At 44.3% G+C, this 27,992-nt stretch overlaps 1 protein-coding gene across 1 annotated transcript in view; it reads left to right on the top strand.

Moving 5' to 3' along the window:
• LOC309556571 (protein MTSS 1-like) overlaps positions 1-27,559 on the top strand; it is a gene marked incomplete at its 5' end in the record, with an annotated part of 53,375 nt that extends 25,816 nt beyond the window's left edge. The window contains 5 exons of the mRNA XM_082259015.1: positions 7,902-8,021; positions 12,543-12,713; positions 23,511-23,669; positions 24,554-24,716; positions 26,853-27,559. Coding sequence (XP_082115141.1) covers positions 7,902-8,021; positions 12,543-12,713; positions 23,511-23,669; positions 24,554-24,716; positions 26,853-27,544 — 1,305 coding nt within the window. The 3' untranslated portion in view covers positions 27,545-27,559. The remainder of the gene's footprint in view (positions 1-7,901; positions 8,022-12,542; positions 12,714-23,510; positions 23,670-24,553; positions 24,717-26,852) is intronic.
• Positions 27,560-27,992: the final 433 nt, after the last annotated feature.

Below are 27,992 nucleotides of genomic sequence, written 5' to 3'. Positions count from 1 at the left end.
CCTCAGTTAATGGATGACCAGGCTCCATCTGCCTCTGCACCTCTCCCCCCATGCCAGAACTGGGAATCACCAGCGGCAACCAGCCAGGGGGTTGAGAGTGGACATGGATCCCTGACATTCATCCAGCAGATGGAGTCACCCCTGAAAGCAGACAGGTTTGTATTTTCTGATGATCCATCAGAAATCCCTGAGGATGGGCAGAGGAGATTCAAGTCAGCAAAGCCAGTAATGGTGGAGAAATCCCAGTACACCATGCTGCCATCCAACATGTCTGCCCCATCTGCTGTAGTGGATGGTGTCCCAGGTGAGAAAGAGCTCTGCATACAGCTACCTATTGGAGTTACCGCTGTGGAGAAACCGACAGACATGCAAGCCCCGGACCATCAGACGAATGTGGATGGACCTGCATTAAACACCCCAGGCATGGATTTTGCTGGTCTGGCTGAGACCAGTAGTCCCACGGCAAGCAAAATGGTTGCCAGCTCCAAAGAGCCTGCTTCATGTTCACCTGAGCCTCCCAGTCTTCCAGTGCTGATTGCTGATGGGGGAGGGGATCAACATAGTTCTGGAAGTGGAATGGAAGTAGCAATGGAAATATCCTGCAATGCTTTACCTGCTGCTGTGTTAAAACAGAATGCTATTTCCACAGCTGAAAACCCTGTCCTAGTGGAAGAGAAGATGACAGCTGGAGTTCTTACCAATGCAGCAGCAACTATGGATTCTGCTGTGAAGACAACAGCAATAATAAGTATCCCAGCAAGTATAAAAAATGACAATGTTAAAGCAATGAATGTGGTGGGTGGTGGTGAAGGGGTTAGTAATGCTGGGAAAAATAAAAATGACATTTCTCCTCCTGCTCAGCAGAGGAAAGATTCGATTGCACAGATCAATCCCGAATCTGTGCAATCGTTATCTGCTAAGTGTGTGTCAGATAATTTAAAAAAAACTGATGGATTTTCTGCTGGGAGGAATGTTGGAAGCTATGCTTCAGCTTTGGGGAGTCACACCAGGGTGGGTGGTGGGAATTCTGTTATTAGTCAAAATTCAGGGAGGTTTGGTGGGTATAGGAGGAGGAATGTGGTACAGTTGAGGTGGGTGGGGGATGGAACTCCACCTGTAAGGGGGAGGGTGGCTGAGTTGATTTTGGAAATGGGGTTTAAAGCTTGTGATATTTTTGCTTTAATTTGCCCGGTGGGGAGTTATGAATTCGATTTGTCGTTTGTAAAACCTGAAAGTTTGGATCTCTTCTGGGAGAGATTTAGGAGGTGCAAGGGCCTTCAGCAGTGGAGTGGTTTGGTGCCAAAAGTGATTTCAAGGCAGCCTCTGATAAAATCAGTGACCATTTTGGTGCGTAACGAATCCATACCAGAGGCTGATTTATTAGTATGGCTACGCCGATATGGCGAGGTCCTCACTCCACTGCGGAAGGTCCTTGATGAGCATGGGATATGGACAGGGGCCTGGACAGTGTCGCTAAAATTGGGGGTGCTGGGCGATGTAGTTCAGCACCTTCCCTGCTCAGCCTTTCTGGGTAGGGATAGGCTGACCATTTTCTACCAAGGTCAGCCTAAGGTATGTAATAAATGTGGTGATAAAGGCCACTTTGCATCGTCCTGCACCCACAAGAAGTGCTCACTGTGCCAGGATTTAGGCCATTTGGCCAGAGAATGCACCCAGATTCGGTGCAATTTGTGCCAGCAGCTGGGTCATCCATATAGCCAGTGCCCAGAGGCACTGCATAACTTGCCAGGATTGGAGACTGAGCTGCAGAGGCTTGATAAAGAAGAGGAAGCAGCTGAAGTTAGAGAGGAAATTGTTGTTGCCCCTCCTGTGTCTGTTGTGTCAGATTCTGTTTCCCCTAGTGATGTGGTCCCTGAGTCTGTGTCTGTTGTGTCAGATTCTGTTTCCCCTAGTGATGTGGTCCCTGAGTCTGTCCCTCCTGTTGTTCCTACATCTACTGTGCGTAGATCCTCCAGACTAGCGGAAGCTGCTGGGGGGGCGGGTATAGTGGATCTTCCCCCTCGGCCTACTCCACCTCCAGTCCCTGTCTCTCGACACCGCAAACGCGGCCAAGAGGGTGCAGGGGTGCTGGATGGTGGTGGGGTCGATGGGGTTGAGGGAGGGGTGTCCATGTCCCATGTCTCACCCTCTGTTGTGGAGGATTCGGATGATGAGGGGTGGGAGAGGACAAAGAGGAAGAAAAAGAAGAAGAGGAAGACCAGTAAAGCGGTCACTTCTTCCTTACAGTTAGAGCCAGGAGGGGTTCCTCTTGGCAACACATTTTCGGTTTTATCAGGGGAGGAGTTAGTATCCGATTTATCTACTTTATCATCTATGGATGAGGGGGAGTCACATAGTGTAAAGAGAGCTGTTTCGGGTGATGAGAGTGTGGTGGAGGTTAAGAAACGACTACCCCAATCATCCTGATGGCAGTGCCCGCTCTGATAAAGGTGGCGACCATTAATGTCGTCAGCGTGAAATCTGCAAGAGCTCGTGATATTGCCTTATTTTTGCTCAGTGAGTTTGATGCTGAGATTTTATTTTTGCAAGAGACCTGGCTCAATACTTTGGCCGATGTCCATCTAGCAAAAAGGGAGTGGAGATGCGGTCCCTCCTTTTGGTCTCTTGCGGCTGAGCCTTGCAGCGGAGTTGCGGTTCTTTTTAAAACCGATATGGTAACGTGCCGGCGGATAATTGAGGTAGAAATGGGGAGATGCATGGTCTTAGACGTCTCTGTTAGGGGGCAGGACCTGCGCCTGATCAATATCTATGGACCGCAGTCAAAATGGGACAGGAAATGCCTCTTCACAAAGATCAAGCCCTTCCTTTTTACATCCCAGCAGGTTGTCTTTGGAGGTGACTTTAACACCATAATTAGGCCTGAAGACAGGAGGGTCTCCATAGACAGGCTGGGTTATGATAGCGTTTTTCTTAGAGATATGGTTAGACAAGCAGGCCTGGTAGATGTGCACATTAAGCACTGCCCTGGCAGCACGGGATTCACGTTTCAGAGAGGGAATAGTCAGAGTAGGATAGATAGGTTTTTTTTAAAGGAGAACTCTGCTTTCTCGGCTCCTGAGTTGAGGGCGGTGGAGTTCTCTGACCACTGTATGCTGTCTGTGACTCTGAATGCCTCGGACACTCCACCCAGGGGAAGGGGTACCTGGAAACTGAATTCGGCTCTCCTGGAAGATGTAGAGGTAAGACAATCCTTTGAGGATTTTTTTCAGGCACAGGTTTCTATTCTGGACTTTTGCAGCAGTAAGTCAGAGTGGTGGGAGCTTGTGAAACAAAGGGCGATTGGACTTTTCAAGGCCATAAGTAAGAAGAAGCAGCTTGGTATGTATATTGCCTACCAGCATTTGCGGAGGAAGCTTGATCGTCTTGTCTCGTATGGAGGAGATCCAGGGGAGATCTCGGAGGTAAAGCTTCTTCTTAGGAAGTGTCAATACGACCGGCATGCCTCCTTGGTTCTGGAGAGAGATTATGGGAAATATCACTCGCCTGATCCTTACCAGAACTGTAAGCAAGGCATAGCAGTTAAGACGGTCATAGGTCTGAGGGATAGTACGGGTTCCCTGGTGAAGTCCAGATCAGGGATCCTGGAGATCTTCAGGTCATATTACGCAGACCTTCTGGGAAGAAAGGACCTTAGTCGGGACAGGATGGAAAGCTTTCTGGATTCTACTCCAGGATTGGGAAATGATACATTGCCTTTGATGGATTTGACAGAACCAATTTCAGCGGATGAGGTAGTTTGTGCTATAGAGAAGCTGGCTACCAAAAAGTCGCCTGGGCCAGATGGGTTGACAGCTGAATTTTACAAGTGTTTTAAGTCCATTCTGGCTCCCTTTTTAGCGGAGGTTTATAACAGCTGTTTAGATGAGGGTTCTCTCCCTCCCTCCATGAGGCAATCCGCTGTGATTCTTCTGTCAAAAGGTAAAGACCCCTCAATAATTGAGAACTGGCGCCCCATCAGTCTTCTCAATGTTGATAGAAAGATCTTGGCGAAGATTCTTTTTTGGCGCTTGTCGTCAGTAGCAGGCGATTTGTTGTCCAATCATCAGCACTGCTCGGTCCAGGGCAGAAGTACCTTTTCAGCAATTTTAGCTGTCCGGGAGGCTTTGGAGCGATGCAGGGCTGCTGGATGGAGAAAGTACTTGCTGGCATTGGATCAGGCGAAGGCTTTTGATCGAGTCAATCATGAGTACCTGTATTTGCTACTTGGTAGATACGGCCTGCAGGGGAGGTTTATTGATTGGCTGAAAACATTATATAAAGGGGCTGAGAGCTTCCCACTTGTTAATGGTTGGGTTGGACGGCCTTTTGAGGTTGGCTCTGGGGTGCGCCAGGGGTGTCCTTTGAGCCCCCTGCTATATGTATTCGCAATTGACCCCTTCATAAGAAGGTTAGAGAGTGGATCGTTGTGTGGGGTGCCTTTGGGCATTGCTGGTGTGCCGCCTTTGAAGGTCGTGGCCTATGCCGATGATGTGTCTGTTATTATCTCTGGGATGGAGGAGGCGCAGGAGGTGGTCTCTGTGATAGAGCAGTACACTGAGGCTTCTGGCTCTAAAATCAATCATGAAAAGAGTGAAGTTTTCTGGATGGGTGAGGAGGGTGAAAGCTTCGAACTTCCGGATGCCTTCCCAGAGCCCCAGCAGGAAATTAAAGTGTTGGGCATCAAATTTGGTCCTGGTGACTATGGTCATCGAAATTGGGAAAGCAGGTTGTTGAATGCCAATGCCAAGGTGGCAAGCTGGAAGAAATGGAAACTTTCCTTGAGGGAAAGGGTTGACTTGATTAAAACTTACCTGATCCCAATCTTTTTATATGTCAGCTTTGTCTGTATCTTGCCGGAATCTCTCTATGCAAGGGTGTACAGCTGCTTTTTCCAACTGTTATGGGGAAATAGGCTGAACCTGATTAAACGCAATGTAACTTACCTGTCCAGGCGGGAAGGTGGTCTAGGAATGGTCAACCCTATAGTTTTCTTTTCTCTGCTTTTTTTAAAGTATAATCTTGGTAATATGTTAGCAGAGACCCCGCCGGGATGGGTGGGTATTTTTCAATCTTGGTTTAGGCCTTTTCTGCGATGCTGGGAAGATGGCGGGCCAGTGAAAAGTCTGAGAGTCCGACATGGCAAGCTTCCGGCTTATGTTGCCCCGTGTCTGAAAATACTTAGGCAGTGGCAGGTGACAGTGGGGGATATCAAGTCCCTCCCCAGAAAGCTTCTGGAGAAGAGGATTTTGGGCTCTGCTTTCAGTGTGTCGCTGACCTTAAGGGATTGCCCAGGCCCCGTAATGAGGGAGGGGTTGCGTTTAATTAACTTAGGAAGAATCACTTTGAAGTTTAGGGATCAAGCCTGGCTCGCTTTCCATGGAAGGCTCTATGTGAGAGGGAACCTGAAGCATCGCCCTGTGGATGATCGGGATTGTCCTAGAGCGGAGTGTGTTGGTAAAGTGGAGTCTATGGACCACTTTTTGCTCCAGTGTCCCTTTAACATAGAGGTGTATAAAAGGGTGGGGAGGGCTCTAGGCATCCCCTTTCTCTATCGCATGAGTTATGCGGAGTGGGTGTATGGGGCATTCCCGACTCGCTGGGATTTTGATTTGGATACACTTTTTCTAGTTAGTATAGTTGTCCGTTACTTCACGTGGAATGCACGGTGCCAGATTACCCTGCGGAAGAAAGTCCTCCCTGTCGAGGTGGTGGTGTACGATATTCTGGGTGAGGTTGGGAAGATTCGGGGTCTTGAGAAGGGCAGGGAGCCTCGAGCGGTCTGGATAAGGGCGTGGAGGAATATCAGACCTGCTTTTGGTGAACTGTCCATCTCTGGGTGAAAAGCTTTTTTCCTATGCTATTTCTTTCACACCCTTAGCTTTTGTTAGTTAATATCTTCATTTTTGAAGAAGGGCTGCATGCATAATGGGAGTGGTTTTTGTTTCTTGACCTCGCAGGTTTGATGTCTGGTGTGGTGGTGTGAGTCTAATTAAGATTATTTTTCCCGGTAATGATGTGTTTCATGATGTGAGTTTTGTTTTTGCTGTAAAGGCAGTCTTTATTTGAGAGCAGAATTTGCTATGTATTTTTTTTTCCCCTTTTCATGTAAATATGTATATATTTATTTATGTATATTGATTTTATGATTATTGATTGCAAGACTTTTAATAAACAAAAATTGGGAAGAATGCTCCTTACATTGGTGGTCAGTGGGAAGAATGCTCCTTACATTGGTGGTCAGTGGGAAGAATGCTCCTTACATTGGTGGTCAGTGGGAAGAATGCTCCTTACATTGGTGGTCAGTGGGAAGAATGCTCCTTACATTGGTAGTCAGTGGGAAGAATGCTCCTTACATTGGTGGTCAGTGGGAAGAATGTGTCCTTACATTGGTGGTCAGTGGGAAGAATGTTCCTTACATTGGTGGTCAGTGGGAAGAATGTTCCTTACATTGGTGGTCAGTGGGAAGAATGTCCCTTACATTGGTGGTCAGTGGGAAGAATGTCCCTTACATTGGTGGTCAGTGGGAAGAATGCCTCTTACATTGGTGGTCAGTGGGAAGAATGCCTCTTACATTGGTGGTCAGTGGGAAGAATGCCCCTTACATTGGGGGTCAGTGGGAAGAATGCCCCTTACATTGGTGGTCAGTGGGAAGATTGTCCCTTGCATTGGTGGTCAGTGGGAATAATGACTCTGACTCTTACATTGGCAGTCAATGAAAGTAATGTTCCTTTGTGTGGGTGTGGCTAGCTTGTGGGCGGGGACACAGGGGGCCCATGATCTCTTATTGCCCGGGGGCCCCATGAGTTGTCAGTCCGCCCCTGGAGGAGGGTTTACTTCCTTTTTAAAGGAAAATATGGAATACGGAGATACGGACAGCAATAACATTTTATTTCTGAACGACAACCAAATACATGGTTAGAAAGTTGTTTGTTCTTAAAAAAAATGTTGTCCTTGTTCTTTTAAATATTCTCCCCACTTTGGTTGAATTCAAACATCAGTTTGACCCGATTGATGATTAGGAAATAGAATGGTATTAAAACAAAAAAAAAATTGCAGTAAAATTCTACTAGTATATGGCCAGTTAAGCAGATTAAGTAAGAATTCGTATGATGGCCCCAAGTCCTTACGATTCAAAAATAGGTTGTCAATGCCAGCTTCTCAATTTGTATCCTGAAAGATTTGCTGTGTACCGGTTACAAGCAGGGCCGAAACTAGGGGGGGATGGGGCAGGGGGGCATCTGCACTGTGCGCTGCATTGAAGGGGGTGTCGCTGCTGACAGGAGTAGTGATAGCAGTATCACTTCTCCTGTCAGCCTGGGAAGGAAGGAGCTAGAGTGTTGTGAGTGCTGTGTTCTCTCTCCCACTCTTCTGTCCCCGCCCACCCGCCTATCAGACTTGTTCCACGGAGCTCAGGAAGTGCTCTAAAACCCCCTCAGTTCTGTGCTAGAGGTTATGAGTGGCTAAAAGACACAAAAACCGACCAGGGGTGGCATCAGTACAACTCCCCTACCTGTCAAAGTACGGAGCAGGAAAAGCCAGAAGGGCGCCCCTGCAGACGGCTCCTAGTTCGCCCCTGCAGACAGCAGCTCAGATATGAGGGACGGGTCTGATCACCCATCTGAATGCATCCTTCTTGATCTCTTTATTAGCAAACTACAGATCTATCTCGTAGTTCATTTTACGGAGTCAATCTAGGCCTTGTTAAAGTTCACTGATACCTGATGAAGGGGGAAGTGTTTTTGGCCTCTGAAACATGTTGGCTGTTTTATGTGATCATATTTTGAATAATTAAAGCAATTTGGATTTTGATACAGTCTAATAACAGTGATGTTTTAGCTTCTTCTTTCCTCTGCTTATTGATTGCTCCCAATATTCCGTTCACACGTCTCCCATGTTTCCAGAATTCATCCAGCTCTGCCTCCTCTGAAGCATCTGAAACCTGCCAGTCGGTCAGCGAGTGTAGTTCTCCCACATCTGTGAGCTCCGGGTCCACCATGGGAGCGTGGGCCTCCACTGACAAGGTGAATGTTTTTTTTTTTTCAGCCATTGAAGTGTTCCTGTATTACAATATGTACAGCTGATGACGACCTGGGAACTAACAATTATTTTGTAGCATCCAAACGAATACCTTTTCATATTGTTTCTTGCACTGTTTCAATCTCCGATAATCTGTAATCGAGATAAAATTTAAATTGTAGTAATTTTACAGGTCAACTGATCTAAGAACCAACAAATCAGAATAATAAATGACCCTGTGTAAATGATACTAATATACACAGACGGGTTGTGTACAGAATTCAGGATACTTTGGTTTCCTTTCCTTTATTGAAGTTTTTATAGGTATAATGTGTTACATAGGAAAAAGAGGTGATCGGTCACTAGCTTGCTGAAAAAAAATGACATAGAAGTATGTAGAATATAGTATATTGAATATAGTAAAAGAAGATACAATAGTAGTATAAGTAAAACAAAACTGTTACTTGTTGGAATGAAAAGAAAATGACAATATTAATATGAATCATGCATGATAAGCAGATCACTGATTGATAGAGAAAAAAATGAAAGAATCTGCTAAAGATGGCTTCCAGGTGTGGATATTTTATACAGTTACATTGGCCATATGTACAGTATATGCCATACCTAACTGATGCCCCTGCAAGCTGAAAATCACTGAAGTAGACCCTATCCAGTGATCTCCAATGGCTTCCATGTCCTGGTTGCCCCACTGCATTCTGAACACAGGAGGTCAGCCACTTGGCACAGGTGCCATTAAGAGCATGCTTTGCAAAAGTGGATCTAACCCTCCCATATACCCAGTGAAGTGAACAACCTCAGATGATACACAGAGATGAAAGAAATCTCCCTACATAAGTTTTACATGTATATCTGCTCTCTCCAGCTTTCTACACTGTTTAGAAAGTGAACATCATTTTAGAATTTTCTCTTTCTATTCCAGCACTGGGTGGGGAGTCTGGGCATACACTGTGTGACACCTGATTGGAGGAAAGGCACACCTCCTTCCACATAGGCAGATGAAGGTATAAACATGCAGAGCTGTGCTGTGAATAGACCAGCTCTCTGCTAATCTATCTCTATGCACCCACCCCAACACAAATTTCCAGCTGCTTTTATCTCCTGTGTCGGAGAACTTGTCAGAAGTTATCATGTTGAAGGAACAGAGCAGCAGAAAAACACAGGACTTAGGGCTTTGGAGGGAGATCAGTAAACACTACAGATATATGTGCCCAGGCCAGATTTTATGAATGGTGTTTACATCCACTTTAAGCCACAGAGTGTCATTTCTACAATCCCCTGTGTTACATTAACTGATGTATCCAGTGCATGTGTTTTTGTAAAGATAGGCCGTTCTATACCTTATTTTATAGCACCGCTTGGCGCTGACCTGACCGGCCTCCTCTTTCTTCTCCCAGTCTCACAGCTACAGTGGGAGGGGCCGAGAAACCCCCACTGACATCAGCTAGGTGGAGAGAGGCGGCCGGTCACGTGAGCGGCGCTATGAAAAAGATATACATCGGCTTATTTTTACAAAACCAAATACACTGGGACGCCTTATTTAATATAGCACGGGATTGTAGAAAGAACACTCAGAAATTATAGCAGCAGTCGGAGCTAGCAGGGAGGGGGAGGACACCTCTCTCCTGCCAAGTGCCCCCAGAGCAAGCAGCTTGCTGTGGGGGCACCCAAGCAAGCACACTCCTGAGCCGCAGCTCTGCGTGTCCATTCACACACACACAGCCGCGACTCAGCCCAGCCCCCTCTTTCTGCTCATTGATTCACTGGCTGTGATTGACAGCAGTGGGAGCCAATCTGTCTCAGCTAATGAGCGGTGAGAGTCCAAAGAGAGCCGAGACTGTTGTGCACATCGCTGGATCATGATGGAGCTCAGGTAAGTTTTACGGGGGCCGCTGCTTATAGAAGGTTTTTTTATCTTCATGCATAGAATGCATGAAGGTAAAAAACCTTGAGCCTTTACAACCATTTTAAGCATAAGATTTTTTTCTGAGAACCGTCCATCCCAATTTAGCCTAAGTTTACAATATCAAGGGTCAGGGAACACGTGCAAACCGCTCTCGTTCCCGACCTGCAGGCAAAATGCACTTCTCTTTTGCAGATGCAAAAGTGTTCCATTGATTCCTAGTGACACCCCCAAGAAGAGCTTTTCGGGTGCAAAAATACGGTGCATTTCCATGTGGACGTGTTTTTTTTTTAAAAGGACCAGGGACTCTTTCTCTGCATTTCCCACAAGTACAGAATCCCATTCAAATCCCATTTAAATCAACGGGCTGCTGTGCCGGCACAAGCGTAAGCCGCACCACCCATAAGAGTGTGAATCTAACCTAATGTGGAAATGAGGTCTCTTGTATCACCCGAGGCTAGTCACTTCACGGGGTATATGTATGGGTTTGCAACCACTTTAAACTTTCTATATATCTGCCATCTAATACTATCTGTTTATGCGCCAACATTTTATTTTTCTAATCTAATAATAAAAATGTGTTTATTTTCTGGTAATACATTGTGGGGTTTTGCAGCAGTTTTATTTTCCATTATCATGAGCTGGGCTTTATGTATATATTTGTTGTGAAGATATTTTGGATGTGGATGCTGTTGGTTCCATACATTTAAATTGTTATTGAGTTTAATGGTATTTTTTTTATCACACATCAATTTACCCTACTGTTATTTCATGTCCATTTATCATATTTTTTTATTTTTATTTTGTACAGAGCCATCATTACCTTGGGTGAAGGCAGCCATTTTGTGAGCTAATTGTGAAAATTTAGCCTAGGCCCCATAGTACATTTCAGATAAAGAGATATCTGGTTGTAGTTGGTTACGTTCAACTGGACTTGTTCTGTAATGTTGAAGATATTAGAGCTTATCCAATGCATGTCTCCAGTTCTAATTACATTAGAATAGCCTTTCTCAACATTTTCAGCATGGAGGAGCTCTTGAAATAACTTTCAGGTCTCAGGGAACCCCTATTAAAAATGACTTTTTAGTGTGATGGTCAGTGGGAAGAATGCTCCTTACACTTGTGGTCAATGGGAAGCATTACCACCCTACAGATAGCTAAAAATTCATTGGTGTCAGAGGGAACTTATCTGAGAGGCAGAAATTGCTCAATGCTCAAGGAACCCCTAGCAACCTCTGGAGGAACCCTATGGTTCCATGCAGTGCCATCTTAAGCGCCTTATAGGCCCCCGGGCAATGCAGTGCACTGGGGCCCCGAGAGAGAGAGAGAGAGAATGGCACACACAGAGGAGGATATATAGAGCAGGAAAAGGATGGCACAGTCGATGGAGAGAGAGTGAGAAAAAAGAAATCAAGCAGCTGCAGCAGTCTGCTTACCTTCCATAACGGCTGCACAGCACATGAAGGGAGGAGGTGGGTGGAGCCCATCTTCTAGGCGCGGAGAGAGGAGGACGAGCCGACGAGGAGGATCCTCCTCCGCTGTGCATGATGGGTCCTCTCAGAACGTCACTGGTTGCTAGATGCCAATCGGCTGGCCTTCCTAGCAACCAGTGTGCAGGGAGACTCAGAGCCACCGGCGGACAATGGGGGGGGGGGACCTAGACCACCAGGTAAACTAATCTGGAGACTGGCCTAGGGGGGGGGGGGACAGTGTAAATGCCACCCTGTGTGTGGGGCCCCTTGGCAAGTGGGGTCCCCGGGCAACCGCCGGGCATGCCCAATGGAAAAGATGGCCCTGGTTCCATGGAACCTTGGTTGAGTAACCCTGCATTAGAACGTTTTTTTATTTATTTTTTATTGGGTATTCATATAGCGCCCACAATTTACACAGTGCTTTACATTCACATCAGTCTCTCCCCTCAAGAAGACTACAATCTAACTAAGCTCCCTACCTTTCATGCATACACATTATAGGGCCAATATACTGTAGACAGGAGCAAAATACCCTTCCAACATGTCTTTGGAGTGTGGGAGGGAATTTGAGTACCCAGAGGAAATGTCATGCAAGCACGGAGAGGACATGCAAACTACATGCTGGTAGTGTCCTGGTTAGAATTCAAACCAAGGACTCAAGGCAGAAGTACTAACCACTAAGCCAGTCTGCTGACCACCTCAAGCCCAGTTAAATGTGACTAACCACGACTAACTATACCATGACCTGGGTAAAGGAGAACCTTCACAGGCATTTATAGAAATGGGCCTAAGTTATGTCACTGTCGGCAGATTGTTATGATCATCCCTCAATAGGCCTCATGTACAGTATTACAAGAATAGAGTTGTGGAAGGAAGGAGTGTGTTGTCCACAGATAGGTGTCCACTTTCATACCCTAACCTATGGTAGAAAATTTAACACAGAATGTGTTCTAGAAACACCTCTATTTTTTTTTTTTTTTTTTTTTTTGTGGTGCTGTCTACAAAATGGCTGCTACCCCTGGGTTTAGAGGTGGATCAATCTCAGCTTGATTTTAATCACCTTTACCATTGTATTGATTTTGCATTTTGTTCCCGGTTTTGTTTTTTTCCTCCTCCATGTTGTCTGTCTCCAGCTGTCTAATGGGTATCATCACTATGGCGAAATGCCTATGGCAGGCCATTTCACCCATTTCCCGCTCACAGTGTCCCGCCCCTGGACCCGATCTAATTCCGCTCATCCAGACTATCACTATTACACCATTGGTCCAGGCATGTTGCCATCATCCAAGATCCCTTCCTGGAAGGTTTGTGTTTGTGTGGTGCGGCTTTTGGCTTTGATGTCCCATCTCCTCTTTCCTGTCATCTAATCAAACCATTGTCCGGGGTTTCCTAATTTCTGTAAAGTTTTGATCTTTTTGTAAAGACTACACAACCGTACTGAACTCACCATCTCTCTAGATTGTCCAAAAATGATTATGCATTAAAATCATTTTGATCAGAATAAAAGGAAAACTGTAGAATTTTAAAATTATAAGTATTTAAAAAAGTACTACTTACACTGTGTTGTCTCTCTCAGCTTTATTCATCTTCTAGTGTAGTTCCATGTAATGCTAATTTTTGGTACAGAATTCAAGAAGAATTCTCACTTAATTTTTTCATTGTTCTGTCCCCCAGGGTTCAAAGTAATGATCGACCGACACCGATATTTTGGTCATAGAATATTGGTATCGGCCGATATTGGCTGATATTTTCGGACATTAAAATTTTTTTTTTTTTAATGCCAAAGGTACTGTGGTGGAGGGATCTGGGGGTCTAAAAGACCCCAAACCCCTCCTCTGCACTTAAAAGCATTCAAAACGCCAAGTTTTTTTAATTCGGCGCCGCCAGTACTTGGAAGTGATGTCATGTCATGACATCACTTCCGGGTACTCGACGCCGAATTAAAAAAAAATGGAGACCCAGTCAGACGGCGGTGGTGCAGGAAGGATGCCCAAGTTCTCCTGGTGAGACGCGAGACCCGGGGTGAGCTGTGGAAGGTGGCGAGAGGGGGGGGGCGTCCCCTCCCGCTCCTTGTAATGACAGCCAAGCGGCTTCTCAGCCGCATCGGTTGTCATTACAAGTCAGCCGACCGTCAGCTATGGATGCCGGTACCGGGGTGATGCCTCTAGCTACAGACATCACTCTGGTACATGCACTTTCCCTAAATATCGGCAATATCGGTAAATCCAAAGGCCGATTCCGATATATATCGGGGAAAGTGCATATCGGCTCCCGCTATATCGGTCGATCCCTAGTTCAATGTACATGGAATACACATAGTCCATTGTTCCTTCATTTGTAGGCCTAGCTAACAGGTTGGACGAGATGCTCAACAACGTAGATAGCAAGCTTCTTGTTAACTGACGCTTGTCTCCACTCCAAGAACTTGCCTTAGACCAGTGGTGGCAATTGGGTGGGTGTGTTGGATGGCCTTTGGGAAGTCTACTCTCCTAGCTAGGCTTACAAAGCACGTAGGAGCATGGAACTAAGTACTACATGTACTTTGTCCCCTGGAGCACAGAATGCTTAAAGTAAAATTAAACCTACAATTTTTGATTTTTTTTTGTAACCACTTCTGGACCGGAAGGATTTGCCCTCTTAATGACCAGGCCATTTTTTGCCATTCGGCACTGCGTTATTTTAACGGAAAATTGCACGGTCGTGCGACGCTGTACCCAAATAAAATGGATGTCCTTTTTTTTCCCAAAAATAAAGCTTACTTTTGGTGGTAATTGATCACCTCTGCGATTTTTATTTTTTGCGCTATAAACAAAAATAGAGCGACAATTCTGAAAAAAAAAAAACTATTTTTCACATTCTGCTATATAACATTCCCAAAAAAACATTTTAGGCCAATTTGTTTTCTGCTACATATTTTTGGTAAAAGAAATCGCTATAAGCTTATTTTGATTGGTTTGTGCAAAAGTTATTGCGTCTACTAACTATGGGAAAAATGTATATAATTTTTTTTTTTTTTACTAGTAATGGCGGCGATCTGCGATTTTTAACGGGACTGCGACATTGCTGTGGACAGATTGGACCCCTAACTTACATTTTTGACGCTTTTGGGGGGACCAGTGACGTTACTACAGTAATCAATGCTAAAAATATGCACTGTTACTGTAATAATGCCATTGGCAGGGAAGGGTTAACCCAGTGGCGATCAAAGGGTTAAATTTGTACCTAGGGGAGTGATTCTAACTGTGTGGGGGTTGGGCTTGTGAAATGATCATAGAGACATGTGATCCTACATAGAAGGATCACAGGAGCTCTGTGATCATTCCAGAGAGAAGAACAGCCGACCGTTCTTCTCTCTCAGCGGGGAACAATCGCGGGTGTCCGGCGGCAATCGGAGCCGCCTGCCCCGTTCATCGGAGTCCCCACTGCTCGCCCCCTAGCTGCAGGCGCGCGACCGACATATACCTAAGGCGGTTCGTGCAGGAGGGCCAGCCTGCCGTAGTTACTTACCTGCTCTGTGCAGCTGGTTTTGCACAGCCCAGATCCTCCTCTTATTGGGTCCCCTGCCTGGCACTCTGGGATCCTCCCCCCTGCTGAGTGACCCCATAACAAGCCGCTTTTAAGCTAATGCGTGGATTCCAGTAAGAACATTCTCCATAGGGATAGATAACACTTAAAGGCAATAAAAGGCAAACTGTACACTATACATATGTGTATCTCAACCTGAAAACTCTAGTAGAGTATTATACTACATTAACCATTGATTAATGCAGAAGGTTTAGAGTTTTAATGATACTTGTTTTGGGGGGGATTTACAGACAGTGCAGAAAAGGATGGAAAATGCATAAAAGAAACACATGACCGTTCACGAGGCACGCATATAGTAAACACACACAAAGTGGAAACATAAATGGGCTGTAAACTAATTATTCAGTTATGGTGAGGTTAGTAGGCATTGTGGAGTCCCATACCTTTCACTGTCTGCCAATTGTATTTTCTTGCTTAAAATTCAGTTCTGTAATCTGTTTCTTCCTTTATTGTAAGTTGGCAGTTATTTTCCTTGGATTGGATTTTGACACCCTATGTTAGTGATGGCGAACCTTGGCACCCCAGATTTTTTGGAGCTACACCTCCCATGATGCTCAACTACAATGGAGTGCATGAGCATCATGGGAAATGTAGTTCTAAAAAATCTATGGTGCCAAGGTTTGCCGTCACTGCCCTATGTTTTATTTTGATGGGAACTTTTGGTCATATAACTGTTTTTACATCTATAGGTCCTAGTTATAAAATTAAAATAATTATATTTGATTGTACTGTTTTCTGTATTTGGCCTATCATTTTCCTCTGGATTTTCTCCTGTTACTGTACCATGTGTCTGCTGTAACCAATCACAGCAGGTCACATTACAGTTGTAAACAATGGTTGACTTCCTTTCAAGCCATTCTTAGGCTCCATGTACACGAGACGTTAAAAGTCCCTTTGAATGCTGGAATTTTTAGGACGTTTGAAACGTCCGTTAGGTTGCGTTTGTACCCGCGTTTAGCGGGCGTTTGCTGGCGTTTGCATTTAGAACCGTTCATAGAGGTCAAAAAAATGATTCCCCTTTAAAATGGAAAAACGCGAACGCTAAACGCGGGTCATCGCGTTCGGACGCGTTCGGTCGCGTTTGTGAGTTTGAAACGCCGGGAAACACACGTTCGAATGCAAATAATTGCGTTCTAAAAAAAGTCCCTGAATGCAACTGCCTGCAAATGACTGTAAACGACCCTGTGTACATGGACAGATAAGATAACATGGAGCTGCGTACAGGGGCTTCTGAAAAAAACGCCCAACTGCTCCTAAACGGCCATTTTCAACGTCCCGTGTACATGGAGCCTTAGTGTTGCTAACTGTGATTGGTCACAGGGATTAGATTGTATAGACTGGGCCAATCACAGCCCATCTGCGCCATGTGAACAATTGTGGCCAATTGCAGCTAATCACAACAAAAACTGAAAGAACCGATTTTACTCAATGCCATAACCAAATGTGTAAAAATAAATGACTGATCACTTCACTATGGTACCATTATATTGCACTGGTAAAAAAAAAAACTTAAAAAAAATATAATAGAAACAAAAATATAATAAAAACAAAAATATAATAAAAAAAAATTGGAAAATGTTTTGGGTTTTTTTTGTACTTTCACCAGTCAGTGTCTCTAATCACTGTCACACCCGTTTTTATATGATGACGCTGTACTGCACTGGTGACAATATGTAAAAAAAATAAATAAACATTTCAAAATATTATGACAAAAAATAAAAACTTCAAAAAACTTGCCATGCCTTTTACTAAATACCTTGGACTGTCTACATTCCAAAAAGGGGTCATTTGGGGGATATTTGTACTGTCCTGACATTTTTGGGCCTCAAGAAATGAGATAGGCTGTCAGTATATCAGGAATGATCAATATTATAGAGTCCACAATAGAGTCCACAAACTATGATATACAGTGGGTACGGAAAGTATTCAGACCCCCTTAAATTTTTCACTCTTTGTTATATTGCAGCCATTTGCTAAAATCATTTAAGTTCATTCTTCTTCCTCATGAATGTACACATAGCACCCCATACTGACAGAAAAACACAGAATTGTTGACATTGTTGCAGATTTATTAAAAAAGAAAAACTGAAATATCACATGGTCCTAAGTTTTCAGACCCTTTGCTCAGTATTTAGTAGAAGCCCCCTTTTGATCTAATACAGCCAGGAGTCTTTTTGGGAAAGATGCAACGAGTCTTTCACACCTGGATTTGGGGATCCTCTGCCATTCCTCCTTGGAGATCCTCTCCAGTTCTGTCAGGTTGGATGGTAAACGTTGGTGGACAGCCATTTTTAGGTCTCTCCAGAGATGCTCAATTGGGTTTAAGTCAGGGCTCTGGCTGGGCCATTCAAGAACAGTCACGGAGTTGTTGTGAAGCCACTCCTTTGTTATTTTAGCTGTGTGCTTAGGGTCATTGTCTTGTTGGAAGGTAAACCTTCGGCCCAGTCTGAGGTCCAGAGCACTCTGGAGAAGGTTTTTGTCCAGGATATCCCTGTACTTGGCCGCATTCATCTTTCCCTCGATTGCAACCAGTCGTCCTGTCCCTGCAGCTGAAAAACACCCCCACAGCATGATGCTGCCACCACCATGCTTCACTGTTGGGACTGTATTGGACAGGCGATGAGCAGTGCCTGGTTTTCTCCACACATACCGCTTAGAATTAAGGCCAAAAAGTTCTATTTTGGACTCATCAGACCAGAGAATCTTATTTCTCACCATCTCGGAGTCCTTCAGGTGTTTTTTAGCAAACTCCATGCAGGCTTTCATGTGTCTTACACTGAGGAGAGGCTTCCGTCGAGCCACTCTGCCATAAAGCCCCGACTGGTGGAGGGCTGCAGTGATGGTTGACTTTCTACAACTTTCTCCCATCTCCTGACTGCATCTCTGGAGCTCAGCCACAGTGATCTTTGGGTTCTTCTTTACCTCTCTCACCAAGGCTCTTCTCCCCCGATAGCTCAGTTTGGCCGGACGGCCAGCTCTAGGAAGGGTTCTGGTCGTCCCAAGCGTCTTCCATTTGAGGATTATGGAGGCCACTGTGCTCTTAGGAACCTTAAGTGCAGCAGAAATCTTTTTGCAACCTTGGCCAGATCTGTGCCTTTCCACAATTCTGTCTCTGAGCTCTTCAGGCAGTTCCTTTGACCTCATGATTCTCATTTGCTCTGACATGCATTGTGATCTGGAAGGTCTTATATAGACAGGTGTGTGGCTTTCCTAATCAAGTCCAATCAGTATAATTAAACACAGCTGGACTCAAATGAAGGTGTAGAACCATCTCAAGGATGATCAGAAGAAATGGAAAGCACCTGAGTTAAATATATGAGTGTCACAGCAAAGGGTCTGAATACTTAGGACCATGTGATATTTCAGTTTTTCTTTTTTAATAAATCTGCAACAATGTCAACAATTCTGTGTTTTTCTGTCAGTATGGGGTGCTATGTGTACATTCATGAGGAAGAAGAATGAACTTAAATGATTTTAGCAAATGGCTGCAATATAACAAAGAGTGAAAAATTTAAGGGGGTCTGAATACTTTCCGTACCCACTGTATATCATAGTTTGTGGACTCTATAATACTTTATTACAGACTAAATAATATACACTGATTTGGGTTATTTTCCCCAAAGTAAGGGCTCTTTCACACGGGCGTTCCTTTTTTTTTGCCCGATCAGGTCCTTTTTTTTTTTTTTGTAACGGACACGGATGACACTTGTGTCATCCGGTCCGTATGTCCGTTTTTCATCCCATCCGTTTGCGGATGAAAAACTGACATAATGCATGTCTATGTAAATACGGATGTCTGCGGATGACACCACTGACATCCGTTTTTGCTTCAGTTCCGTTTTTTGAAAGGAAGAAAAAATAGGGTTCTCCTCCGTTCAAAAAAACTGAACTGAACTGACAAAAAACGGATGTCGGAGGATGATCATCCGATGACATCCGTATTTACATAGAGATACATTATGTCCGTTTTTCATCCGCAAACGGATGGGATGAAAAACGGAAATACGGAACGCCCGTGTGAAAGAGCCCTTATGTAGCAGAATACATTTGGCCTAAATTCATGAAGAAAGATTATTTATTTGCTAAATATTACAACAGCAAAAACAAACAGTCGTTTTTTTATTTATTTATTTTTTTTTTTTCCTCTATTTAGCAAAAAATAAAAAACCCATTGGTGATTAAATACCACCAAGAGAAAGCTCTATTTGTGTGAACAAAATGATAAAAATTTAGTCTGGGTACAGTGTTGCATGACCACGCAATTGTAATTTAACCACTTTACGTCTGCCTGCAGTAATATTACTGCGGCAGAGTGGCTCGTTATCGTCTGACGACGTAGTACTACGTCGTCAGACACTCCCCTTGCTCGCTCCCGCTGTATTCAGTCACAGCGGGAGTCGGGCCAGGGGAGGAGCAGCGGCGATCGCCGCCGATCTTCCCTGATCGTCGGGGATCTAGTGTGGAGATCCGCCTGCCTGTGTAAACACAAGCGGGCGGATCTCTTAAGTGACAGGCAGGGTCAGATTGCAGGGTTCAGCATAGCTGAACCCTGGATCTGTCCTTGTGTCACTCAGTCACCTCCCCCCACACACGTCAGTAAGCACCGGGCATACATTAACCCCTCCCTCTCCAATAAAATTAACCCCTTCCTGCCAGTGTCATTTTTACAGTAACAGTGCATATATATAGCACTGATTACTGCAGTAATGTCACTGGTACCCCAAAAGTGTCAAAAATGTCAGTCAAGGGTCCAATCTGTCCACCGCAATGTTGCAGTCCCACAAAAAAAATCGCAGATCGCCGCCATTACGCGTTTAAAAAAAAAACACCAAAAATGACATAAATCTTTCCCTTAGTTAGTAAACGCAATAACTTTTGCGCAAACCAATCAAAATACGCTTATTGTGATTTTTTTTACCAAACATAGGTAGCAGAAAACAAATTGGCCAAAAATTTAAAAAAAAAATTGGTTTTTACATCTTTTTTGGGGGGAATTTCATATAAAAAAATTTTAAAAATATTGTTATTTTTTTCAAAATAAATGCTCTTTTTTTGTATATAGCGCAAAAAGTAAAAATCGCACAGGTGATCAAATACCACGAAAAGAAAGCTCTGTTTGTGGGAAAAAAAGGACGTAAATTTCGTTTGGGTACGGCGTCGCACGACCGCGCAATTGTCAGTTAAATTCGCACAGCGCCGAATCGCAAAAAGTGGCCCAGACGTAAGACAGCAAAATGCTCCGGTGGTAAAGTGGTTAAAGTGCGACAGATTTATTTATCAGTCACATGACCCTCAACTCAAACCATGAACTACGTACACATCACAGCCTAGATCTTGGTCAAACTTCTAAGTAAACAGTTACATGATCAAAGGTCCTTTAACTGAAGAGACTCTTCAACTAAGTAATCATTTTAAATCTAAAGTTTCCAACTTTAAACTTCTGTTGTTCTCATTCTGTAGCACTGCTCAATATGTGTCTGACTTCTAACTGCACAGTAGTCCTTTCATGGGTCCATGTTGTCTTCAAGATCATGCTGTCTTTTTTGACGGCCCCTTCAATTATTACTTTTCCTTTGTACTTATAGCAGGGCTGGATTTACATAATTGGTTACCAAGACTCCAGGATTTGCTGGTCACCTTGGGCTTCATTCACACAAATAAAAGAATGTAAAAAAGCAGTTGATGTTCTCGGTACTCTCATTACATGTTTTAACTGCCTCCAATTATCAAAATAAAATATTTCCGGCAGTAGTGTTCCTTCAAGTCCTACCATCTGGTAGGGACAGAAAACGTATACAGTTTCCTAGTTTGACGTTTTAGGTGTAATTACGTTTTAGGTGTAATTATTTCATTCTGGTGATGTTGTACTTGTGAATTTAATTCAAGGACTAGCATTTAAACCAGTGGTTATAACTGGATATTATGCTTTATGGCCTTAAAGTTTGTAGACTCCTGACCATTATATCTATATCAGCTTATTAGACATCCCACTCTAAACCCATGAGCATTAATATGGAGTTGCCAACTAGGGATCAACCGATTTATCGGCAAAGCCAATATATTAGGGGCCGATATGCACTTTTCCCGATATATCGGAATCGGCCCCGGAGGTTACCGATATTGCCGATATTTCGGGAAAGTGCTTGCACAGGAGTGATGCCTGCAGCTAGAGGTATCACCCCGGTACCGGCGTCCATAGCCAACGGTCGGCTGTCTTGTAATGTCAGCCGATGTTGCTGAGTAGCCGCTCGGCTGTCATTACAAGGACCGGGAGGGGATGTCCCCCCCCCCCTCCCGCCGCCTTCCGTTGCCCGCCCGGGTCTCCCGTTCCACCAGGAGACCCGGGCAACCAGCCTGCACGGCACCGAAGACCCTATCAAAGCCGCATTCAGCTCTGATCGTGTCTCCATGTAAAAACTCGGAAGTGATGTCATGACATCACTTCCGGGTACTTGGCACCAAATTTAAAAAAATTACAGCATTAAAAACAGCCAAACTTGGCGTTTTGAATGCTTTCAAGTGCAGAGGAGGGGTTTGGGGTCTTTTAGACCCCCAGATCCCTCCACCAGAGTACCTTTTAAGAAAATAAAATAAAACATTTTTTAATGTACGAAAATATCGGCCAATATCAGCCGATAACGATATGTGATGACTGATGACCAAAATATCGGTATCCGCAATAAAAAAACTATATTGGTCGATCACTATTACCAACCTCCCCTCCCTTCCCCACTTGCAGCTTTAACCACATCAGCTCTTATGGGATAGCTTTTTACAGTATTTTGGGAGTTTTCTGTGGGAATTTGCCCATTTACCTAAAAGAGCATTTGTGAGGTTACTGATATTGGATGAGAACACCAAGCTCATAATTGGCATTCTAACCCCAAAGGTGTTCAGTGGGGTTGAGACCAGGGCTCTGTGCATATCATTTTGTTTTGGATCCTTCTTACTACATTGGGAGTTTTACTATTCTAATACTAGGAGAGGAATTGGCTGCAATACTATACAGATACTTAAATAGAGCCAATCGAGTCTATTGTGCCAGAGGCCTCTTAGGTGTAGGGATGCTACAAGTTAAAGATGCTCTGTACTACAGAGGCTGTGCCCAAAAGAGGCACACAAAGGTCAAAAAACTAGAGCTAGTATAGCTTTTCCCTATTACCGACCTGCCTTGCCTCACATTGTATCTCTATGGAGGGATGGAGGCTTAGGGGCAGGGCTGTGCAAATCCAGATCCACAAACACAGATCCACAGAATGAATGAAGCAGAAGCAAAAGACTCCTTGCACTGTAGACCCCCAGATACAGCTTCCACTCCTGCAAGGGGAATTGTGAGCAGTACAGTAGTGACATGCCCACATCTAAGTCCAAATCTGTTAGGTCTAGCAGTCAGAAGCAGCAGTGCCTTAGATTTTCTCTCTTTAGAAATTTCCCTTTGTAATCTGAATCCTTTTACTTTAGATCTACAGCTTTGAGGTTCAGGGCACAGGAGTGCCTAGGCACAGGAAGTGCACTGCTATTTTCAGGAAGCATTCAAGAAGAAATGTACATTATTTAGGGCAGTGTTTCTAAACCTGTTTTCAATTAAGGCCCCTTTTAAAATTATGGACAAGTCTCAAGGCACCCAGTTCTAAAATGTAAAAAACCTTTTCATAATGCAGCAGCATCAATACGTAGGACACCCAACGTTAGAGGTGATGTATTCTTTCAAATCAAATACATTTTTGCACACTAGTACCGACTAGTATTCCAGTGTTTCTCCTCTCCCTCAGTTTCTCTCTCGCACTCAGCTAATGTGACCCCAGTGTTGATGGAGAGTGGCAGGGGAGGGTCAAACAAGGATACTGTGCAGGCGATCAACACCCTTCTCAACACTGATGACATCACTGGTTGTTGGGATGCCGGTGGCTGGAAGGTTGAAATGGTGCACAATAAAAACCTGTGGCTTTGTGTAACTAAAAGGCAGGCTTGATGCACCTGCTGGCTTGTGTACAATTTTTGGGTAATTTTGGGTAATTTTAGGCTTTTTACCAAGGCTCCCTGGTTGAAAAAGGCTGATTTAGGGTACTAGTAGAGAACAAATATGTCTAGAGTGGAAATCTTCACTATTTTACTTCTAGCGCACTTATACACCTTTACATCCAGTTACCAGCAAGTAAGCGAGTTTTATAAGGGCCTTTTTATAGACTTGTAGAAATTGTCTGCTAGCAGTTAAGAGCCCAGCTGCATGTGGTTTACCAATGCCAGGTAAAGATTTTTTTTTTCAGGAAGGAGAAAGAACAGATTTTGTTAGCTGGAAGCAGTATTATTTGTTATCTCACTAAGTCAAGTGCCATGCATTAAAGCAGAGGATTTATCTCTGCTGGCTAAATAAGAGCCTGACATAATGAAAAATCCAGCCCTGATATATGTCATTGTTCTCATTTCTCTGTGTACTTGCTTTGGGGGACAGTAATCTTTCCTTAAAAAGAGTCATGTTGGTGACATCCATATACAGCCTCTAACCTTTCATTCAGGACTGGGCTAAGCCAGGTCCATACGACCAGCCTGTGATGAACACTCTTCAGAGACGCAAACGTGAAGTCGACCTTTCTTCAGGAGCCCAGTTCATGCATCCCGGACTAATTAATGAGGCTCATTCACCCCGCAGTGCAAGAATGCCCATGGCATCAAGGGTAAAGTTTAATTTGACCAAAAAGCATGTCTCTAACCCTTTGTTCTCAGATTCTCTTCTTTCTCTAGCTGCTAACACCAATCTTCAGGAAACCATGCTTTATTTTACAGCTTAATTAGAAACTCTTTCTGCACTATAGTACGCCTAACCATAGAAATGACCATGACAGGGCTCTTTTAACATCTCGTTATCTTCTCTTTATGCTTTTTAACTGTTAACTTTGAGTTTGCCAGAATGGATATTTGGTTTGTTTAGAGCAGAGGTGCCCCGCCATTTTTTTTTTTTTTTACAGCAAGGCAACAATTGCCAAAATTGTAGGCTGATAACCCTACAATTTTGGCACAGTAAATGAGCAAAAGATGGGCCTATCCCAGTTATGACCCCAAACTGCAGTTTTGCAAACTAGCAAAATACTTTGGGACAACCACCCTCCATCATATGGCTCTGACCATAAATGGGATAGATCTGTCATTTTGGCTTGACTGTGGATCCCCCAATTGCAAATGCAGCTCTGGGTTCAGTTGCAAATGCATGGAGGCACAGACATTATTCTTTCAGTATTTCCAAATTTCCAATTGCCCTGCAAGGACTCCAAGGAGTTTTGTTTTAGCAGGACAAATAGTATATCTGATTGGATCATAATCTACAGATCTGGCACCTCTGGTCTGGAGACAACCTGCGGGCCTCTAGCAAAGAGTTAGAGGTGTCAGCATTGCTCAGGGTCTCCAGAGGTTGAGTTGAAGCATGATTGAGCAGACATTCCAGGACTTTAAGAGTTGGAGGTCTGCGGGTTGTCCATATCTGTTTACCACAATAGACTCGATCACAACATTTGCTTTCTTAGGAATTTTTCATTTATTCTTTTTTTTGTGTCCCCCCCACCAGCAAGGGGAAGAAGCAGAAAACTGTGACGATCTGGCTTTAGCCCTGAGCAGAGGACTGCAGCTTGATACACAGAGGAGCAGTCGAGATTCCCTGCAGTGCTCCAGTGGATACAGCACACAAACCACCACCCCATGCTGTTCAGAGGACACCATCCCATCACAAGGTGAGGAACACAATTGTCCTTATTCTAAAACATCACAGATGAAAACTGTTACACACAGCCTCGAATTAGCATCAAAGGTACTGTGAGTTGTTATATTAACCACTTTACCACCGGAGGATTTTGCTGTCTTACGTCCAGGTCACTTTTTGCGATTCGGCACTGTGCAACTTTAACTGACAATTGCGCGGTCGTGCGACGCCGTACCCAAACGAAATTTACGTCCTTTTTTTTCCACAAACAGAGTTTTCTTTTGGTGGTATTTGATCAACTGTGCGATTTTTACTTTTTGCGCTATAAACAAAAAAGTGCGTAAATTTTGAAAACATAACAATATTTTTCACACATATGAAATTCCCCCCAAAAAAAAGGAAAAATCTAAATTTTTAAAAATTTTTGGCCAATTTGTTTTCTGCTACATATGTTTGGTAAAAAAAAAATCACAATAAGCGTATTTTGATTGGTTTGCGCAAAAGTTATTGCGTTTACTAACTAAGGGAAAGATTTGTCATTTTTGCTGTTTTTTTTTTTAATGAGTAATGGCGGCGATCTGCGATTTTTTTTTTTTTTTTTTTTTTTTTTTGCGGGACTGCGACATTGCGGCGGACAGATCGGACCCTTGACTGACATTTTTGACACTTTTGGGGGTACCAGTGACATTACTACAGTAATTAGTGCTATAAATATGCACTGTTACTGTAAAAATGACACTGGTAGGGAAGGGGTTAATTTTATTGGAGAGGGAGGGGTTAATGTATACTTGGTGCTTACTAACGTGTGTGGGGGGAGGTCACTGAGTGACACAGGGACAGATCGCATGTTCAGCTATGCTGAACCCTGCAATCTGTCACTTAGGAGATCCGCCCGCTTCGTTTACACAAGCGGGCGGATCTCCAAACTCGATTCCCCGACGATCGGGGAAGAGCAGCGGAGATCGCTGGCCCAACTCCTGCTGTGACTGAAAACAGCGGGAGCGAGCCTCCGGCGGCGTGTGAGCGCCGCCCACAAGGGGAGGAGTCCAGCGACGTTGGTCTACGTCGCTGGATGGGAACGAGCCACTGTGCCGCAGTAGAGGCACAGTGAGCGGTCGTAAAGTGGTTAAAGAGATCCAGTCATAACCAGACTTATGCAAAAATCTGAATATTCAGTGTTGCATTGGTAGAATTTTGAAGGCTTAATGATGGTGGAGGAGAGCAGTGATGACTGGGCCTCATTAAGCAATTTCCTAGCAATAACCTGGGAGTATTTCAGTCAGGCTTCATAAGGTATGTAAATAGCCAACACCTGTTGCAAGTGCCTTATTCAACTTTAGTCAGAGCTGCACAGTTTGTTTTTTTATCTACAGACACCCCTTACCAGAGGCGTGACTAGAACCTTCAGGTGGCTGGTGCAAGAAACCATGAAGGGACCCCCCCCCCTCCTCCATCCAAGCTCCGGGCTTCCAGTTCTGGGATGGCATCCATGGACATCCTCCCAGAATCCTGCCTCCCACATTGATCAGTGCTAAAAATATGCATGGTCACTGTACTAATGACACCAGGGAGGGGTTAAACATCTAGGATGTTTAAAGGCTTTAATTTGTGCCTAATCAGTCTTTGTGTACTATGTGTGCTGCTTTTTACTTGGGGAAGTGATGGATTTTTTTCCCTGCTTTGCAGGACTCCATCACTCAATCAATTTTCCCCTTTCAGAACGGAGCTCTGCCTTGTTTACATAGGCAGAGCTCCGTTCTGTGTGGCTCCTCGCCGATCAGTGGGTGTCAGCAGACATCTATTGGCTGGCATACCGTGTGCTAAATCACAGCACTTCCACAGCAAGTGCCCCCTACCTGAAAGTGCAGGGTGATCCAGCGCAGGAGAGCCGCTCTGCCACCATATAACTAAGTTATGTGGTCGGCAAGTAGATAATGTGTCCATATGTATGGTTTATCAGTTTTAAGGAAGAACTATCTTAGTTTCTTTTGTTAATAGCAGTCTTTTCTTTTTTATGCCTGTGTGGAAGAATGAAATGGAAACCCTACTTGCATGTTATGGTGAAAAATAACTCTGCAATACAGTATTTATCCCGGCCACATTAATAAAACCCCAAAGTCTTCTACAGGAAATTCACTTAACACTCATACCTCCCTTTTGTTTCTAGTTTCAGATTATGATTACTTCTCGGTGAGTGGAGATCAGGAGCAAGAGCAACAGGATTTCGACAAGTCCTCCACCATCCCGAGAAACAGCGACATCAGTCAGTCATATCGCAGGATGTTTCAATCCAAGCGCCCTGCGTCCACGGCAGGATTGCCAGCCAACTTTGCGCCTGTTATAGTCACTCCTGGTGTGGCCACCATCCGGAGGACACCGTCTACCAAGCCGTCAGTGAGACGCGGAACCATCGGAGGAGGTCCCATTCCAATAAAGACACCAGTTATCCCGGTCAAAACCCCAACTGTCCCAGACATTCCAGGTGGTCTTCCCAGCAACACTAGTGAAGAGTCACCTGAACAGAGCCCCGACTCACCATCCATCACAGAAGGAGCCGTGCTGGGCGGGGACATACCTGCATCCTTATGGAGTGGACAAGCTTCTGTAAACCCCCCTGTCCCGGGAACCCCTGGTGTCATTGCTGAAGAGCAAAGGCCAGGTCGGTCAGAATATGAAGAGGAAGAAGATGAACAGGATGGTCCTGTCATTCCTGAACCCACAGGCCAACCAGACCCCGAGACAGCAGATACTGCTCTGATAGATGCACCGCAGGGAGAAGATATGCTCAACGCAATTCGCCGTGGGGTCAAACTGAAGAAGACCACCACAAATGATCGCTCAGCTCCTCGAATTTCCTAGAGAAATAAAAAAACAGGGAGTGTCTTCTGAGCCGGGTACAAGGAACTGCACCCTGACACTTGTCTTTAATCCATTCCAATCTATGATCGGAGGATTTTGTAGGAGCATACAGAGGGTTGACAAACTCTTCAAAAAACAAATACTACAATAGTTCCAAAAACAGCAGCGTAGAAAAGACAACCTTAGAATCTGTTGGTGTTCCAATTGTAAATAGTGATTTTACTTCTGCACATAGTTAATCCCTTTTATGTTTTTTTCCTGCTTTTCATTTCACAGATTCATTTTTATTTCCATAAAGTGCCAAAACCCATATTTTAGTTTCAAAGAAACCCTTGTAAATTTTAAAAGCTTTGGACCGGACAAAAAAAAAAAGCAAGAATAAGAAAGTGTTCCTACAAAGGATGAAGGACTGGGGGTTGTATTGCCCCTCCTCTTGCATTCTGTTTTG

The sequence above is a fragment of the Pelophylax lessonae genome (assembly GCF_965119305.1).
Source record: "Pelophylax lessonae genome assembly, chromosome: 5".
Lineage (NCBI taxonomy): Eukaryota > Metazoa > Chordata > Amphibia > Anura > Ranidae > Pelophylax > Pelophylax lessonae.
Note: the sequence above shows the minus strand (reverse complement) of the source record. Positions and strands in the feature narration are given on the sequence as shown.